At 40.0% G+C, this 20,969-nt stretch overlaps 1 protein-coding gene across 1 annotated transcript in view; it reads right to left on the bottom strand.

The window, feature by feature from the left end:
* Nucleotides 1–13,965, bottom strand: part of LOC131271169 (tyrosine-protein kinase Dnt-like) — a 68,953-nt gene extending 54,988 nt beyond the window's left edge. The window contains exon 1 of the mRNA XM_058272557.1: nt 13,857–13,965. Within this exon, the coding sequence (XP_058128540.1) occupies nt 13,857–13,965 (109 nt within the window). The remainder of the gene's footprint in view (nt 1–13,856) is intronic.
* Between the last annotated feature and the right edge of the window lie 7,004 nt (nt 13,966–20,969).

The raw sequence follows: 20,969 nt of genomic DNA, 5'->3' as shown, positions 1-20,969 counted from the left end.
TTGGTAAGAAACAAGCGGTACGTATTGCTTCTGTAATCACTTTTTGCAGAAACAAAAATCAAATGACCAATGGAGAAAGATCAACGTGGCATTCCCATTAAGTTTGCCTATGTTATGTGAAAAATTGAGGACTATTTAAAGGATCCGTTACAGAACATTCTATGGCTTCACCTGACCACAAGCCCAAAGCAAGAATCACCCTTTGATGCTAAAACTGCTTCTCATAAGCCGTTGGTCATTAGAAAGTGTTGAGTACAAGTTGTCCTCATCATCAGCTCCATGGTATGCCACCACAAAAATTGCTTTGCACAAACTAAACGATCCCTGCCAGAGGGTGTGTGTTTGAGTGGATTAGTATCTCCAGAACGCAACATCGCGAGGGCTAGCAAGTGACAAGCGGGCCGGATTCCATGGGAAGTTCCTCTTGGCTCACCAATGTTTAGTGGGGACGAGGAAGCTCGCACAACCACTTCCCAACCTCCCAACCGGCTTCGAGGCCCTCGGAACGTGAAATCGAATGTACACAGGGTGTGGTATTGCACACCTGAACGGAAATCTACACCGTGCTGCCGAGGCCAACACTCTGCACTGTCGAGTGTCGAGTGCATGTCTACAACAGCGACCTGATTTTTTGTTCTTCTGATCCGCAGACAAACACAGACCGACGAATGGTGTTCATGGTGTGAACCTTGAATAACTGGTTTAAAAATCCCAGGTATGGTATGACGACACTACTCCGGCCATTTCTCGTAGACTGGACATTCGCGCCAACAATATGCTAGGGCCAGTACTAGCGTGGAATACGCAGATTCTGTTTTTCTGATTCCTCCCATCGTATGGTTCTTTTTTCTGCGCCATTCTATTTGCTTCCTGCATGCTTTTCAAGTGTTCAACTGCAATACGGTAATTCAACGTTCAATTCTTCTTTCGGTCTATGATAACTCGGGCTGGGTTGGCGAGATGAGGCCAGAATAAATAAGTGATCATGCAATAAAAATTATACCATCATGTTACTGCACTTATTGGATCCGTGTATATGTCTATATGTCTGGCCGGGATGTTTGTCTGCACGTCGAAACAAAAGCTCGACTATAGGAGTGAGCGAGAATCTTGTGGAACATCGAAGTCGAAAACTGCATCACCATAACTGCATATCATGACTCCGGCCTTCCGCATGTTCGATGATTTCTCCTTTCTCTCACCCCTCGACTCGCTTAAGCGCCATCAACATATTCTTTGCGACAAACAAGTTCCGCCAGATCTTCCGCACAGTTCGGCTCATCATCGATGGCTTCCTTTTCCGGAGTTCAATAATTTTTCCTGCTGATTTCCCGCACACGGTCAAGTGGTTTTTTATTGAGCATTTCCTGTACGTTGGGAGGGGGTACCCTCCGTTGGCTAACGTTGACAAAGAGTTGACCAGGACGCGAAATTGTGAACAAGGAGGAAGAGCCTGTTATCTGTGATGGGGATGTGTATCCCACACATGGAAATGCAGTTCAACTTTAAGTGGCCGTATTTTTTGTCTTTCTGCTTTGTTTCCATCTGTAGACGCATAGATTCCAGTGTTAGTCTCTTTGTTTCATCAACTGGTAGTTAGGAGTTGTTGCTGCAGCAGAAGAGTTCGCCGCAACTTATTTGCGGCTCAACGAGGAATGAATATACTGAAGGTGGGCGTTTTCCACGCCACGGTGCCATATGCAAATATGCACATCTCCGTTTGTCCGGCAAAAGGCAAAAGCTTCCACAACAAGAGTAAACAACAGACTGTGGGTAGTCCTACCATTACTCGTTTTTAATTTTCTTTTTTTTATCACACAACAGGTTAATACACACAAATTGCATCAGTGCAACCGACGCATGGTCGATTGGACAGCAATCTTCGCTTTTGTGAAGCGGTACAGCCACGCAACAACCACTCACCCATCATCACCCTACCATCCCTCTCCTGCCACGACTAATGAACTTCAACGATGTTCGAGTGAGTTATATCGATGATAATCCGGTTGTGGTGCATCAGATCGGGCGATAAATTTATTTTTCTAGCCAGCAGCAGCAACGGCCGGTTCGATTTTTGCCCGAAAGGATAAATTGAGTTTGCCTCACCAGAGGTAGGAAGGATCTGTTGGCTTTGATTATGCTAATGAATTGTTAATGCCTCGGCCTTTAACGCGGCTATGCCTCTGGCGATATTGGAGGACTAAAAACTAACTAATAGGATTTTTATCATAACGATAATTCGATCGATAGCGATTGTCAACTTAAATCTGACTGTAAACCAGTAGAATGAAAACAAAAACGCATTGTACACTCTATACTTAAAAGTCGTAGTACACACAAACGGCATAACAAACTTGGTTCATGTTTGAATTTCTTCATTGAAACGGTAAGTTTAACTTTCAAACGTCCCTCAAACATACTTCAGGTATTAAAAAATAAAAAGGTTAATGAATTAATGAATCTACATTTCATCTACGGTTTGATTTGATTGTTTATCAATCTAAATAAACAAAATTTCATTTATTTCATAACTATTTCTGCAAATAGAAATCTTACGTGACGAATGATATTCCATGTCCCGAAAACGTCTTGAAACACCATTCCCAGATTTATGTCCATCGAAAGAAAGGACCGATCAACGGGAAATCAGCTGATGCTACTTCATAAACCTCGTTGAGTAATGATTGTTTTCCAGCGTGGGTAAAATTAGTCTGATCAAAATATTCAACCCATTTTTCCATTGGACATTAAAAAAAAAGTTGGACGTAAAATTTTCCCTCCTAATGTAACCAAGTGTATCGTATTTCCAAACCTTTCCCCAGGGAGGAAGAGCGACGAAAGAATGTTTTCATTTCTTCTAATGAATGACTTGTGCGTTTAAGTGTTTGGAAAGAGTTGTTGAAATACCGCTTCGCTTCAAATTATTTAATGATTAGCTGGCGTTGTTTGGAAGGAATAAAGTGAGGAAAAACACATGATTGCCCGCTCGGATGACGCAAATCCACCTGTCTGTCCTGCATAGCACCACCATCTAGTGGAAATAATTGCTAATCGCTTTGAGACAACATCGCCATCGAGCAGGAATACAACAATTTTCCCACCGGGAATTCACACATGGACAGACCACCAGTGGAAGGGTTGCCACGCACACGTTACCTACGCAGAACGAATTGGAAATGACTTTTTTTGTCCCAAAGAATGATTCCCAAGGGCATTTTCCTAGTTTTCCAACACAACATGTCCACCAGTCGACATGATATTACTTAATCGCAGCTATTTCTCGTTCCTTTGATCTGCTCGCCTTCGAACACACAACGCAACGAGAGTCTTTTGGAATTCGATTTTCTACTTGCTTTTTGAAGTTGGAGCTTGATAAATGCTCGACGTATAACGGCATTCAACCATAGAACAGTATGGAGTTGAAAGCAAGCATCTAAAAATACGTTGTATCGTTTTCTTTGATTATTTTGCAAGCTTTGCTTCGCCACGCAATGTATTCTTCTTTGCGGTGATTGACGGCGCAAAATGCAGTCAGAATTTTCCTCCAACCGGAAGACGCTGCTGAGATGATACTATGCACGATTAACAATAAGATAGATGCAGGTGCCTTCGGGTTGTAGAAAAATGCAATGGCCGCTGATTGATGCTGTGAGAAACGGTATTTGCTTTGTTAACGATTCACACGCAAAATACCGCAATATGATATTGGCTTATTCTTTCAAGATTTTCATCAACTAGAATGACTTTTTATAATGTTTAAAAAAAACAGACATAAAAAAATAAATCAATTAACTATCAATTTTAAAATTTGATTCCCCGGAAGCGACGTTTTCGAGTCGACATGTCATGCACTATTAGTAATTGAATTCAGCAGCCATAAAACGGATGCGATACTTCACTTAAGTCCGGCGAGAAGAGAGGAGATGAAATAGTCGCTATTCTAGTTGCTAAATAGTTGTCAAAAAGCTATGTGTAAGCAATTAGGTGTAATTAAAATTGCTCGAGCTTATTGTGTTATCGATCGTATATCATATTAACGATCGGTCATGAAATTCGTTCGGGATACCTTTTTGGACGATCGTCTTTTTGCTATACGATCGATTAGCTTTGACGACTTCGTTCCCAATAAGCCCTTTAGTTTCCCGTTAATCTTTGTCTTTCCATTTCTTGAAACAGCATCCTGTAACGACGGCCAGTGAACAAACCACGGAAACGATGCTTCAAGTATAATGAGGAAATTCTAGCGGCCAGCAGCTTTTTTAGCATTTCTTATTGTAACGAATGTTGCTCTGCGCTTAATTTGTTCTCAAATATTTGCAAACAAACGTAAAAATACTCCATCTAAAGAAAGCCGTAATAGGAGAGTTGATCTATGATTGATGGATCGTAATTTATTATTAATTTTAAAACGCTCACCGTAAAAAGAAGCCTGGTGCATACTAAAGTGTATAAAATTGATCAAGTGTAAAACAAACAGAATACAAATGGCCCAAGCCTTACAAATTAAATAAAACCCATGCACCTACAATGGACATCCGTTACATGGAATAAGGAAACGGGGCGATCCTCGTGAATGCTTCCTTAAGATTATCTAGTGAGGAAGGTAGGGGTTTCGTCAGAGAGATAAGCCGGGCTAAATTAATAAATGTTCACTTTTCATATTCGGTTTTCCACGAGCTGATCCCTTGGTGATCTATTTCTTGTCCTTTTCCTAGGAGTTCTATGTTCGAGATGGAACGCAGCTTTTATTTGTTTCCTTGCTGCCAGTGTAACCGATCTCTTGTTTCGGTGCGTCTCGTTTGCAAACGCAAAACAATTAAAAACAATAACATTTTAATTTATGACGTTATTACATTTTGCTCTTCCGAACCCGGAATTCTGACGGTTGCATGTAGTCTCTCACTTTGCGGTGCTGTATTCTTCTCCTACAGATCCCAAGTAACGAAAGAACGATCATCATCGCAGATTTAAAAGCAAAAAATGTTTCAAGACAGACACTTTTTCTTCAACTTCGGCTCTGGGAATAACATGGAAGAAATAGTGCAACTAAACCATTGAATAATTGAATAAAGATGTCCCTTTTCTCCACGGAACCGCGAAAAAGGAGAGCAAATGCCTCTGAAACTGATCTGAGTAATAAAATCGTACAGATCAACATGCTTGATGCGCAGCTACCAAAAACGAAACTCCGTGAGCCATCCACGTTCAGAGGAAATAAAAACTGGATTGACCCACACGGAAAAGGTCACCAAGGTTTACGCCCGGCCCTGGTCCAGATTATCTTCATGGTGCATTGGAGTGGCGTGGTTGCCCCAGGGATAATGATTTATGGCCCAGGCGGGGTTTCGGTGGTTCGCGGTTAAGGCGAAAGGTTGGAGAACACCGCCGATGTGAGTTGTATATTCCAAAGATTTTTTTTCTACTTCAGAACCAAAAATTTCGTTTAAGAAGAATTCCTAACCCTGCTGGTGGTACGTACGGTTCAAAGAACAATAAAAAAGGAATGCATGGAAACAAAACACAACAACAGAATACTCAAAGTAAGCTCAGGAAAGATAAAAGATTGTATCCTGGGGATACAGTATTTAAACCCATAAATACAAACACTCAAACCAACAGCCAGCCACTAACCTTAACTAACTATCACTGGTATACTTGTGTGGGTTTCGAAAGTTATTTGCAGAATATAAGTTGGGTTATTGTTTAACGAAGGAAAGAAGTTAAACGCACCCCCAACTACTAAATAAATGCCCAAATCCTTTACATCCCTTTTTCCTTGAGAAGATTCATGGATATTTTATCGTATGGAGGGTTTTTTTAGCATTGATTGTAGTTCGTCGAAACGGTTGCGGATTGAACTTTCATTACATAGAATAAGAATTGCTGGACATGGAAACATTGCAAATAAACATCATTCAGTTGTAAAAAACCGGTAAAATAGCCGTTGAACGGATTTTAAATAATTCTACTTCGTTGCTCTTCCCAAATTTATAAAGAACGTTTTCTGATTACTGTCGAAGATTTTCTAACTTTTTTTTCTTAATACATACAAACTGAAACACCGTGTCTATAAAATGTATTTTCTAAACAAGAGACATGAGCCAAGTTGCGTTGACAGACGAGTGCAAAATTCCTGTCGTCTCAATACGATTAGTTCTGGACCAGAAATGACACATCGGTGTAAGAAATGAAAATTTTCTTTCTACTGGACATCCAATTTTGCTGTTTTACGAAACCATGATGAAAAACAAAAACGACACATTATGAATTCAATTCATTGCATATCGATCGATCCGATGGGACTTATAGGGAGTATGGGAATAGATCTGACATTCATCCAGCAACTGACCAGCACATAAGAATAGACAATTGACGTACTTTCCTTTTCAATAACCACATCACGTGGCCTGAGAAAAAGAAATATGTGTGCAAGAGAGGACAGACTTGAAATATCCTATTCCAGCACGTGGTTAATGCGCCCCTGGTGTACAAGAATAACTTCAGAGTGCAGTTGAATCAAGAAACGTGAGAATGTCTTCCATCGCTGCACGCTTTCCACCACCCTGAACTCGTAAAGAAAACAATAAAAACATTACCTTCATTCCAATTCCGAACAGTGAACACACGCCGAAGAAAACAGAAGAGTAACAAAGATTGGAAAATCCATGCAACGCAGAGGCTGACAGAAGGAGACTGGTCAAATATACCTGAGCCACGTATTCCTCGATTTTTATTTACTTTTTGTCAACACATGTATGCACCGTGCACAGAAGATTGTTCCTCTTACACACGCCTCACGGTCCAATTTGCTATCGCATGTTTGGTTTACTGGTTCTGGCCTAAACAAAGATAAAATCATATCTGATCGCGCAGGTCCTGATCCGATCTTCCAAATAACTGTCATAACTATTTGTTTCAACTGGCTTTTAGACGAATTTCTCTGTAGACCTAAACCAATAAAACGAAATTCCCAATCGTCTTAGCTACGTTTTCAGAAGTAGATCATCGTTACAAAGTTAGATGTATGGATGATACACGTATCAACTAGAAAATTTATATCAGAAAACACCGGAGTTCCATATCGTGGACATATGTTCGAACTTCATTAACCATTTGGGAAAACAATATTTAAAATAGTATACAGCAACTAAACACAACAACCCTCTACAGTTGAGTTTTATGAGACTTTTTGAAATCATTCTTCCAACGAAAACACGTTGTGGTATGGCCTCGCACCATCGTACATCATGGCAAGTTAATGGAGAACTCCCCGTGGAAATTTCGTGGAATATGATGGATTCGTGGGTACAGTATACTATTCTAACGTCAGAACAATGTTTCAAACTTAATGGAAAGGTTTCGGCACAAAAACTACTCTTCTGTAGCGGTAGCCGACAATAAGCAGTTATGACATACGGTCGATCATCCCAAAATTGGTCCCCCCGCGGTTTCTAACCCTTCGACAGTTCGTCGCTGGCGATGACTCCAGATATGTGCAGACTAAACCAAATACGAAAAAAGTAATATCTTTCTCCTCAGGATATCCAAAATCAACACATTAAGACTGGGGGCTCGGCACGCCTGTCCGGCATGTTGGTTTTGTTTTTTTTTTCTGGTTATAATAGCCCCAAGACGGCTTCCAAAATATGCTACCAGAGACAGAACGATGGTAAGTGTGGCAAAAGAGTTTCGATTGTTGTCGACAAGTTGTCTATCGACCATGTCAATCTTGAGGGGATGTAGAGGAGACGGATTGGGTATCCGTGGAAGGTTCTCCATCAGTGATGCTTATCCTCCTCCAATAAGAAGTCGTGATGTATTGGAAACGGATTTTCCCTTTCGTTTCCACCGTCATGTTTGGAAGGAAGGTTCGCGTGGGCACAATTGTGTGTGACGTTAGTGTGCCACACTAAACTGACACATTTGTTACGATAATCCGAGACCGAGAATGCGCCGCAGTGATGGAATCTATACCTAGGATCTATACCGTGAAGGAGAGTGCGGTAGGAATTTACGGTTATTTGTACAACACCACAGGTCTTCCTCTTCCAAGAAAAAAACGTCTTAAAGTCTGCCTTTTCGAGGATGATGTGAAGCTTGTCGCACACCACCACCTATGAGGGCTTAATCAACGACTGCAGAAAAATAGAAGCGTATGGCAACAATACCACGTAATGGGAAGGGATCCGTATGTATATCCGCTTCAACAATCCTTCCGATGTCAGAAAAATGACTGACTTTTCTGGGGGGGCCAGAAAAAGAAACAGCAATAAGCTTTGATCCATCTTCCGGCTATAAATGGTTATAAAATGTGATGAGTTATTACACCACAATCACATCTTGAGAGTTGTTATACGTTGTCATTGTTCTTAGTCTTGTTTTCATCGAAATTAAATCGAATGCTGACCAAACTTTAGTAAACAATACGCCTTAGAAACGGGCATCTTCTTTTTTTTCATTCTTTTCCAATATGAATCTCGTAGCAAGTTCTTTTTATTGAAAGCATGGCCTACCACTCAGGAAAGTCATTTTGCGTTTCACAGACATATCCATCACAATTAACAGTTCTTTTGCTGAATTACAGGATCGTCTCTAGAAGCAGAGTGTCTCGGACGCTGATCATAAACTCTAACCACGTACTTCAAGTACACGGATAAAAGATATGTGTTTCAATAAGTGGCGATACACTCTACAATAAAATCTTTATAATAGGTCATATAAATGCTCCGCACTGCGGCGCTGAATACGGCGAAAGATCGACGTCGTCCTTGTTATAAATAGTCCACAACACGACAGAGGCACACACGCATTTGAGATCTTTTTTCTTCTCTGATCGTCGCTCATTGCAGTCGAGTTTTGACCAAAAAGGGTTTATTGTGCCCAGTTTTCCTTCGCTAATGGTATGGTCAGACCACATTTCTCGGCCATTAACGATGACTAAAACAAGCAAGTGTCCCGGTCAAGTCCCATCGGATCGATCGATATGCAATGAATTGAATTCATAATGTGTCGTTTTTGTCTTTCATCATGGTTTCGTAAAACAACAAAATTCGGCAACAGTACCTAAACAGGGTTGCCGGTTGTGAGTTGTAGGACTTGCTCGAAACTCTTGGGAACAGAATAGAATACAAAATAAACTTTGTTGCGAAAAAAATTGGCGCAAATCAGCAGGAACAGCATCAGGGAATTGTATGTCTCCTGCGCTCATTTATGAAAGCCCCAAGAAACAGCTCTCCAACATCTAAAGATGCTTCATTTAACATAAAGAGGAGAGAAAACCATTATGAACGCACCACAAAGGGATGATAATGGAAAGACGGTGGCAACACACAGCCGTTGTGAACGCATTCTTAATTATTCCTGCCACAAACCATTCGCACCGACATGGAATATTCGCAATCGGTACAAACGATCGTTCCGAAGGTCCTCGCTATGGTTGACATCTCGACAATTTGACAGTTCTTCTGTCGTCGCGCCGACATTGGTCAGCATACATTGATTTTTATTTCCAGCATCTATCCTTTGGAGCACTCAAAGAACGTATCGAGACGGGTTTGGGATGAAGGTGGCGATTTGTATGTTTGGAATTTAATTGGGACTGTTCATGGTTTGAATTCGTCAGATTTGTCACTTTTCTTTCGACACTTTTTCTCGTTTTACTAAAAAATTTTCCACGGTTCAAAAGATGGCAAAAGTTTTTATATTGTTTTTCGAAGTCAACCGTCCAATATAACTTTTCCTTTTCCTTATTTTATCATTTCAAAATGACTGGATACTGTACGCTCGTTATCGGAAATTTCTTTCGAACGTACGCCCAACCATTCCACACCACAGTCTGGGTATTCTCGCGAGTGTGAGCGAGCTAGAGAGAGCAAAAGATGTAGCCACGAAGTCAATTGACGACATCATCCCATGCTTCGGTTTTCTTCCACTTTGGCTCCACGATGCCCACGGAATTCCGGAATGTCAAAAATGGCTGTTGTGTGGACGCGCAAATTAAAATTCATACTACGAATTGCTGCGGACATTTTACGAATACAATTCTGATGGTCCTACGACGAGTCAAGTTATGTCACGTGAGGGGAAGTGGGAGTGTGGTGGTAATGCGCAATTAATGGAAGAGGAAGCATCAAACGGAAGGGATGTTCAATTTTTATTGCTTTTCTGACAGTTCAAAGATGCGATAGTGACCACATTGCTGGCATAATCGATTGAAGCTAGATTTTTTGGCTTTTAACCGTAACGTAAAAGAAAATAATATGACACGCTCTGATCATTGGATTTGAGTGTGTGAGATAAGATTTGCTTATCACAGCAGAAGGCGAGGGAAATTGGTACTTGCATGGGAGCATGGTTTGATTTTTTGAGCATTAAAATTGTTTAATCTTCTTCCCAAAATTTATTCCCATCGTCCTAAACCTTACTTAGAACTGTTTGGGTGGCGTGAATATGTTGCTCATGCCTTTCAGGCGCCTTGAAATAAAACACCAGCCTTATCTTACGGGCCAGAGTTCACAAGCTACTGCTTTGATTCGTGATATTTCGAGTGGCACTTGTTGTGTCAACCAACATATTAACGTAAAAATAAAAAGTCCAAACTGTTGAGGTGTTGGATAAAGTAATGAAAAAACAAGTTGATCATACGTTCGATAAGTTCGTGCAAATAACGTAAACATATCCTTCTGCGTTATAGAATGAAAAGTGAGCAAGACGCAAAGGGGTATACTCAAGATATTTAATGTATCCAAATCAACAAAAACATAGTCCATGGTAATAGTGTAACCAAATCAAGACACGGTAATTGGGCGAAGAGAAATTTCAAAACTTTCGTGGGCGTAATGAAATAAACAGTTATGAAAAGGGACAATTTCTTCCGGTATGCCAAGGAATGTGTATGCGTGTGTTCCCATGGGTACAGTGGTAGAAAAGGATGTTGTTGAAATATCATAAAACAAATTTTCGACGATTTTGTGGTGACAATATGTACCTATCGTGACTTCAAAAAAGAACTAAGGATTCAATAAGGGCAAAAAGGTAACAAACACATGAAGTTAACCAGATGGACAGGAAGTGGAGAAAGGTGATTTGGTTACCGGTCCTTCGGTAAAAATAGAGGAAAAAAGGACACATTATTTGCCTCAAAACCCAGCTCATACGGAAGGGGTATCAGTGACGCAGTGATAATCATCGGAATCGCCTTCAGGTCCATGAGGACACACTAGAAACGAAAACGTAGGTTATGAAGCTACGGAGAGACGATTAGGTCAACATTGTACCTGCCCTGCTATGGGTTCTTTCTGTTTGATTGGGTTTGGGGGATTGAGTGTAACCAAAACTTTCCAGGGTCTTGGTGTGTGAAGTGGAAAAAAGGAAACTCGTAACCTGGGCATGATAAACTTCAGGTAAGCGGAAACCGGAGATGGCAATGGAGTGGAAAGGAAGGCGTTGGGACACACATTGATGAAAAGTCCTTTAATTGATTTATCACACACGTAGCCCAAAAAAAGGATACGGGTTTACCTGTTCTACCACATTGCTTCCTAAACCTTTCTCCTCCTTCTGACAGCCCCCGTTTTACCACTCCCCAGGATCTACAAGCCGGATAGATAAGAAAGGAAAATGTGAGAGTTTCCTAAAAAGAAGATTAGAGGATTTTTGTCCCGGTTTGATTGAAGCCGATTGATAGAGAAACCCACGCCGATCGAGTTGATACACCTCCTGGTAGTTTCTCGATATTTTTCAAGCCATTATCTTTCCATCGAATGTTTTGTTGGGTTTAGATTTTTTTTCGTTTACTGTCACCTTACTTTTTTCATAAACCTTTCTTCGTCTGTTATCCCCAATGACACCTATGCACCGGGAAGAAGGAATCGAAAAACAGTTCGGTTCGGTTCGGTCGAAAAAAGCCTCGTCCAGTGCGTTACGATATGCATTGAAGGACGCAAGTAAGGGAAAAACTCTCGCAAAGAAGAGGATAGGTGACGGTAGGAATAGATCCATTAGGAAAATATCCTGGTTTAGACCTAATGAATAGAACTGGATCCAAGGATCAACGGGGGAACGGAGATGAGATGCAAGAGGAAGCGCGTGCTAAAGAGTGATATCTTATTAGCATGCAGAAAAGGATCATGATTAGCATCTAACAAACACGTCATCTTCAATACACATAACCAAAACCAACATTTGAACCAATAGCGAAAGAGGTAGTGACTCAGGCCTTTTTTCGGATGTTGCCTTTTTTTACACAGCCGACAATTTGCTTTCGTTGAAATGGGTTATGTCCTAGCTTTATTCTTTGCCGAAATAATATAATTCTTTTGTTGTGTTATTTCTTAAATTATATATGAATACAATTTACTGACAAGATACCATCCGCTACTAAACAATTACTAGGCAAATTCATTGGTAACCGTGGAATTGTATGAATTGCTTTTCTCATGCAGGAAAATAACTTTATGCGTATGTTAGCAAAAAAGTGAGTGTCAAAGCAAACGTGTCATGATCGGAATGATGCCGAACGCAAATGTGTCTGAGCCTTTTGCTCTACACCAGGGATGTCAAACATGCGGCCCGCGGGCCACATGCGGCCCGCAAGAACATTGGGTGCGGCCCGCGACCCCTTTGAAACATTACATCGAAAGTTTGGATCCTTGAGTATTGGCTTATAGCAAATACCAATATATTTAATGTAAATTTTTTCACGATCTGCGAATTGCAAGAGAACTGAACGAATGTCAATTTAAACAATTTCAATATGAAAGTGATATGCAACTTTGCAGCAAAGGTTTTACACAGATTTTTCTAGACAAGTGGATAAATAGTGTTTATAGAAAACAAACGTGATGAACTACAAGACCATTCCATACAAAATAACAAATGCGGAGCAATAAGTTAGCTATTGTAATTGTATACCTTTACTTTTCTAAAATCATTAACAAAATACACAATAGTGTTGAACTGCAACATATATTTCAATAAACTTGATTTGAATTCGTTAAAATTTGGAAAACGATTGAGCAACAAACCCGCTCTTTTACTCAAAATTTGTCAATTTTATAAGAAGTAATATAATACGAAAAAATGTGAAAATGTAAAACATGATTGACTGTTAAGATAAAACCACATTGATAAGAACATATTTTCATCACTCCAATCAATTATATGGTTTGGCCCGCGAGCCTATTTTGGGAGAAAATGCGGCCCGCGAACCTATTTTGGGAGGAAATGCGGCCCGCGAACCTATTTTGGGAGGAAATGCGGCCCGCAAGGTGAAACGAGTTTGACATCACTGCTCTACACCATCTTTCCTCCATTAAGCAAAGAAAGCATCTTATAACATCCTAGCCCATCCACACCAAGCTAATGGAAGAAGTTGAAATCATTTCCTTGTTCTAGCATGTTTTTGATTTCTACAATACTGAGAAATCGTTTCACTCTTTCAGCACGCGCCCTGGAAACGTCAAACACTCGTCTCCAAAACATGGGGTCGTGAGCTGTCAGAATACCGTTTCTTGACTGAAGAAGTTTATACGATAGGATCCTGATTATGTTTGTTGTAGCGAAGCACTACGCAGCATAGCTAAGTGCCAGTCGCAGTTCTTCAGGTTGACTACTAACCTTAGTTTAAAGACGAAGGTTTGAACCTCGCTGTAACTTTAAAATCTAGGTTAGAGTCTCCAACAACCAACAATCTAACCTACAAGCCAATGGATTGACCATTTTCGAGTGTGACTATAGTTCACAAACAATAGCGTTCACGCCCCGTGCGCCGCTGTTCTAAAGACGAGTTTTTAAAACCATCCAGCACATAAACTCGAACATCCAGCACAACCTCGAATGAATGGAAAAACTCTTACCTAGTAATCTCTGGACTTCGATCTCGTTGAGGTACAGATTAAGATGAGCCTGACCAGATGCCACCAGCAGGGACAGCAATAATCCAACATAAACACATAAATTTGTCATTCTGGCGTGGGGGTTTAAACTCTTTCTTCTTGCTGCCCACCCAATTGCTACCTCAGTTGTCTTCGTCGGCTGCAAACTATTCAACTTCTTTCCTTTCCGTTTTGGCTTTTGTTGAGGTTTTTCTCCGGTATTTTATCCTCTGCTAGCCTTTACTTCCCTTTCCATTCGCGATATGCTTTGTTTTCGGTTCCCGAATTGCTTTTGGTTATTCTTGGTTTCACTTGGTTTTCTTGCTTCGTTTCTTCACTGCCTTCTTTTTACACACTACCTCTACGTTGTATTGCACACTTAACACTTCATCACACTGTGTATTTTTTAACTCTGGAAGATATGACGAATGCCTTACACGTAATACCTAAGAACGGAAAGGAAACTGCCAGACTCAACAAATCAATTAACCGAAGGAAATACACAACACTGGAGGCAATGCAGATTGACGGCGGACGTTTTTCTGATTTCTGACTTCAACTTGAACCACGACGAACTGGACTAATTTGGATCTTCCTGGTAGGAAGGTTACATACTGCACTTCACCAACATCCGTCCAGAATCTTTTCTGGGAATTGATACAACACTTCTATACTTAATTTATCAACACGTTATTCTTGAAATGCAAACAACGCTTCTTCGTTTTGATTTCACTTTGGCACTTTCCACACATTTCCACTTCATAATTGCTGCTATGATTCCACACAAATTTGATTATATCTATCCGTGTTGAAAACACAATCGAATAACCAATGATTTTCTCTCAATTTCTTCCACGAGAAACTGCAAATCTGCAGCAGATGATTGCAGGTTGTGAGTTGCGCTCGACCAGAACAAGATGCACTTCATAAACGGCCAGCTGCGAAAACACAACACTTCGCGACGAAGCAGATCAAAACAAGTTGCACTACGTGCACCACGACGAAATACAAACTCACTTACACGACGGACGAGAGTAAACTGATCGGTGCATGTGCGTTCAATATCGCGGGAGCCGTCAGGGAAAGAGATGGAAAATGTCTCGTGTCGCATTTTCGAAAATACGGGCTTCGGGCGATGTTTTCGCATGCCGGCCTGCTTGCTTGGTTTGTTTTCTATGTTTTATCTATGCTGTCAGTTGGTGTGGCGCGGGAAGAGAGCATGCACATGGAAACTGGATGATTGGATTTTAGGAGGCATGTCTACGTAACATTAACGAAATATAAACCGGAATGTTTGAAAAGTGAAGATGACATGCTTTTGATAATTGCGTTTTAAATTTTGATCCCGCAAATACTCGTATGATAGATGCTTGGTCATCTATCGTGTTTTTTATTCCCATAAAGTGATAGATTTGCTAATCGCATTGATTAAATAATATTGATTTGTTGTTCTCATGGTTTTATTTCTATGAATTGATTATTGTTAGGATATAATTAAATAAATAACACTAATTTTTTTTATTAATTTTAACGTTCCACTTATAAATTATTCTATGTACGCAACTAAATTCATCCTACAGTTTTAGGGCAATTAGTAGTGAATTGTAGAACACTAATAATAATATATAATAATCTAAATGTATCTAGTTTAAACTGTCAAATGTTAAATCGATAGTTACACATTGGAATTTAGAATTGGATAAAAGAAATGAAATATTTTTAGACTCAAAGTAAATGCCATAGGTAACTAATATTAAAATTTATCAGGATGTGGCAATCTGAAGGTGAGATATCTAAGCATACATTTTTGAGCAGCGTCGATGTTAGTTGCAGCCAAACATTAAAGATTGGTAATCTTTTTAGTTGATGTGAAAATACTACTCTTTATAAAAACTACATCAAATTCCGCTCAAATCAATGACATTCTATTAGCTATTGCTATTTAAATGACAAATGACACCGGATACCAGGTGGGTTAATAGTTGAGTAGAAACAAAGTTGCTTCGCATGCATTTCATGTTCAAGGAAAAATGTTATATGATTGTAGTTCGAGGCCTCCATACCATGAACATGCTATTGGATGCAACACATGGTTTTTTTATTTCTTATAAAGCCCACACTAGTGAAAGTGTTTTGTTGGAATTTTTAGTCTTGAGAGAATTTAATGAGAGAGCACCACTAAAAGGGAGTAATAAATTTCATCCATCGCTGTTTTATTTATATCATCCTTCAAGAAATCCAGGCAATGCTAGGAAAGGTTGTGTGGTGATGCTTTCTGCCATCATTTTCACGTGTGGAAAAGCTCACGAAACGTTCCCACTACCATAAGACTCGATATTTGGCTAAAAGCTTTTCCTCCCTTTATCGCTCACGTTGTGCACAATTTGTTGTTGTGCCTGCGTAACAAATGGACACCCATTACTGCCGAACAAAGCTCGATTTTCCTCCATTTACTCCACTGCCGCTTTTCGGTCGCAGACATCAAATTCTCAGCTCCTCTTGAACACTTACAATTTTTCTCATCGAAGAAGCGGCGAGTCAAGTTTGCGCAAAGTTATCTTAGCATATTTGGTGCCCTCCCTGTCTGCCAGCAGCACCTAGCCTCGTTTGCGTTCTGTATTTTTATTTTTTGCCTCCATGACAGAATCCAAATTTTCCAATCTCTAATCTCTTATCTTAATTAATGACTATCACTTTGGTTTTCTAATTTAATTCACTTTCACTACATGTTTTACGTGTATTCTCCCGACCAGTGGCCCACCAACATCGCGCAAAACATAATCATGAATTTGATGATTGAAATACCCGGTGGCCGGCTGTCGGAAGCGAACAGTGCGTGCTTCCCACAAATGAAAGTGAGAAGTTTTTCCTTATAGTTTTTTTTAGTCATCTTCGTACTCTTAGCCTCTCAAGGATAGTCTGAGATAGAAGAACATTGCTTCGATGGACTGGCTGGCTTCATGGTGGTGGTAATTTTGAATGAGGATATGGCTGCGTGTTGAGTGCATTCCACGATATGGACCTTTTTTCTTGGTGTGGAAAATTACGATTACCGAGCATTAACAGTTTCGTGACTTCCTGGAGAAGTCGGAGAGGATCCATAGAGATGTCAATCAAAACCATGGGCATGCGCTTAAGCCCAAAAACTTGGTCAAGGTGAACGCTTTCTTTACTCGAGGAAAAAGAGAGACATTAAATGTGTGTTGTTTTCAGGGGGTTCGTATTTTCCACGAGATATTTTTCCATGCTGGAACGCTGGCCATCAATAAGGTTTGACTTTGACAACGATCAAAATGGCTGTTGGAGTTCTTTTCATGCTGGTTTCTCGCTTGAACTTTTTCTGTCTCTTAAAGAAAATGTCCTCGAGGAACGCACGAGCAACGAACGTCGAACACCGGAAGAGTCAGAATCGAGAGCAAAATTTAGGGAAAGCAATGAAAAACAAGACAAAAAACCTAAAGTTAACCATAATAAGGCAATGTGTGTTGTTACCACCGGTTCATTAAAATTTCAAATATTTGTTAAACGCTGTGGCGCATCGGCTGCGAACCCCACACTTTCAACTGCCATACACGATCTTGTTCCGGTATTTCTTTCGTTATGGGGTTTTCTCCACAAGTTTTGATTTTGTATCCTCTTTAGAAACCGGAGGCGAAAGTAATGCGTGGATTGTGCCACGAATTCAATCAAATGTTTAAGTCAAGGTCGAGAATCAATAAATTAATCGAGAATTAATATGAAAAGGTTTAAAAAACTTGTACCATAAAAATTTATAATATATTATCTTGTACCACTTTTTATATAATTACTATTAAGGACACGGTAAACGAAGCGTAATCGCTGGTTTCTCGTGTATCGTCGATATTGAGACCTAGCGTCATCTTTGCTTTGTTTATGTTTTGCAATTTGGTAAAAATGGCTACATTTCTTGAAGCTACTGCTATTATTTTGTTGTTAATTGTTAAAAATACAAAAACTACTATAAATAATTACGGATGAATGAATTATTGATTCGTTTGTTTACGTTCTGACAAGATTACGCATGCGATTAAAGGTTAGGTGAGCCAAATTTTTTTTTTCAGATTGACCAGCAGAATAACACGATTACGCTAGCGATTACGCTTCGTTTCCCGTCTCCTTTATAAAGGTTAATAATCCATGCAACAGGGTATTACTTTGAAAACATTAAATCATGGTTTAAGGTATCCGGCCCGCGCATTCGGTTTCCTTCCGGCCCTTTTTAGTAATTGTATGCCGAGCCCTGGTTTAAATCGACTGAAACGGTAAAGTAGAACGACAAAGTGGTAGTCATGATGAAAAGGATACAGCGGTCGTGAAAAGTGAAAAGAAACCAAAAATAAAAAATAAAACTCCGACGAGAGCGTAGGTCAATGATCACCCCGTGGACTGCAGCTGTGATGTCCTGGAACATTGACGTATGCAAACGCGTTTATTTTTTACGATCCCGACTTTTCTGGATGATGAGCAGTAAAAACTATGCGGCAGCAACTATGAAAAGAGAAGAATCTTCTTTCACTTAAAATATTTTTATCAAACACATAACATTCTTTGATTTCATTACCGACGCTTCTTTTATAGATTTCGACGCTACAAGTGTACCTCAATTATATTCGATTGCATTTTTATTTTCTAGCTTTTCGCACATAACTTCAGATGGTGTAATGATTAAAGATACTCAATTATTCCACAAAGGATTAAGTTTTACCTAGGAAAAGCTAGCTAGCACCTTCTCGTTCTAAAAATACATAGCCGAAATTGAATAGTCATAAATAAAGTGTCCATGTCTGAGAAGTAGCAAACGTGTGCCCACCAAGAAAATGATGAATCTCCCCAGCCACTCAACAAATAGCAACGATGTCCTCTCGGGTGCATTAAGCGTTTAGCTACCAGGATGGGAACGGAACCAACGAGGGAACGTAGGAGAAAAAGGGGGATCTGTGGACGGAACAAGGCGGAAAAATAAGGCCAAGTAGCACTTCAGGAGACAGGCCAAGCAAACAGTGGCATGAAATGTAAATCAAGGCACCGTGTGTGGTTTCATCAGAGGTGCATCCTTTCCGGTTTGATGGCGACACACTAGGATTTACATCTAGACAGAAAGTATACATTCTTCTTTCTTTCATGTTTTTCTTTCTTGAACAGCAGCAGCTCCAGCTTGTTTAGAGTGCATCCCCTGACGTACGCCGAGTTCGACAAAGTGCAAAGCCTCACGTGCAATAGAAGGAAAACGAAAATGTCGTTGCTGAATAGATTTCATTCGAAAACATCAAAACACATGTTTCCGTTTTATTATGTCTGGAGAAGACCGTCATGCCGGGTAAAAAGAACCGCGCTACTGGATTGACCTACTTTGCATACTAAGGGACATCTGATTAGAAGTGCTAGGTTCAAGAATGTCACATGAACATCATATGAAAATTTGTCTTGGAAACCCTTTCTAATTTGAATTCGTTCAGCAAGCGAGATAAATGCAAATATTTCTCAATCTGGGCAATTGTAAACATTTCGACAAAAACATTTAGAACTGAAAAAAATCCGTTTCCTCCTCGTGTTTTGTGAAGCAATTTTCTACATTCGTTGTGGGCATAAGGCAGAAGCGTTTAACTTCTGTTTTTGAGGAAAAGTTAAATAAACGTTTCCTAGCTCTCGATAACAATCGAATGAAATGAACTCGATCTCAAATCTCAATGGTTCTCTTGGGCTGTTAATTTGAGTCACAAATTGAGGAAAACCCCTCTGGGAAGAAGAATTTCTGGATTGGGGAAAGAAGAAATAAAACATTCACTTTCCACTCCATTCTCCGCTTCACTTGACCCCAAAATTCCCAATCAAACTCGTGATCGACTTAGCAAATTGGATTATCCGTCAAGCAAATCCTTCTTAAGTCACTTCCCACAAGGATTACTTCAACGGGGAAGAGTTTTCCGCCAATTTTGACCAAAGTTTGTATGTTTGAATGATTCCTTACAAGAAACCAGTTCCACCATCGAGTGATTGGGATTCGTTTTAATTGATTTACAGAACACCCTTTGCCTTCAGGCGAGACAAACTGAAAAACTTAAATTTCCTCCCCACTTGAAGAACTCGAGCCAAACAACAAAAGGATTTTTAGTTGTTTTTCCGGACTTTAGGACGATGATAGAATGTCCTTAAGTGTGTTACAAAATGGAATGTGACGTTTCTCCAAATTCTTCCGGGGTTTGTTATGACAACTTCATCGAAATCCGATTGTTATCGGTCCGAGCCGAAGGGATACTGTATTTACAAATTTTCACGGCCTCTTGAGACTAATTGGATCTGGAACACATTTCCTCCAGTGGATCCACCGTGGTTGTGATTGATAATCCAGCGTAAGGTCCTTTGTCATTTGTAGCGAATAGCCACAAAAGAATCAATGAACGCAATGTATTGATGCGGTGGCTTTACTTTTTTGTATTTATGTCTATGACGAGAATAATTTAGATTTCGATAAAAATCATATTGAACTAAAGACATTATTATTGTTTATACCTCACCGGACTAAATGTTATTATTGTTCATAAGGAAATAGTTGTTTTAACTAAGAAAACAAATTACTCATGACTTTCAGCCTTCTGTCCTCTCCTGGATTGCAAGCTCATATTCTATTTTTGCATCCGTCTACATAATGTCCTTCAATTTCTTCGACAAGTGAGATGCACTTCGGAGAATTTCAGGTTTTTTTTATCACACTTTCCAAACACGAATTGTGAGAGTGAAGATTACACAACTATTCAGTTGCAAGCCTCGAGCGAAAGACCTGCAGGCTCGTGCCATTGCCACAACGTATTAAGTGACAGAACATGACGCGGCGACTCGATGCCATCTGCCATCCGTTGGTTGAAGTATTCAAGGGTGATAGAAGGCGATTGAACACACATTGTATCAGGTTTCCTCTGGAGCAGTGAGTGCGTGCGAGAGCTGGAAACCAATTCGTTGCCATTGGCTTTCCGACTCCCTGTCAAACAAGTCAAATTGCATATGCTGTCCGACTAAGTACGACCGTGGGACTTTGTGCCGATTGTGAAGGTGTACTTTTTTCGTTACGCGTGAGAA

The sequence above is a fragment of the Anopheles coustani genome, unplaced genomic scaffold, assembly GCF_943734705.1.
Source record: "Anopheles coustani unplaced genomic scaffold, idAnoCousDA_361_x.2 scaffold_103_ctg1, whole genome shotgun sequence".
NCBI lineage: Eukaryota > Metazoa > Arthropoda > Insecta > Diptera > Culicidae > Anopheles > Anopheles coustani.
This window is presented reverse-complemented; position numbering and strand designations above follow the sequence as displayed.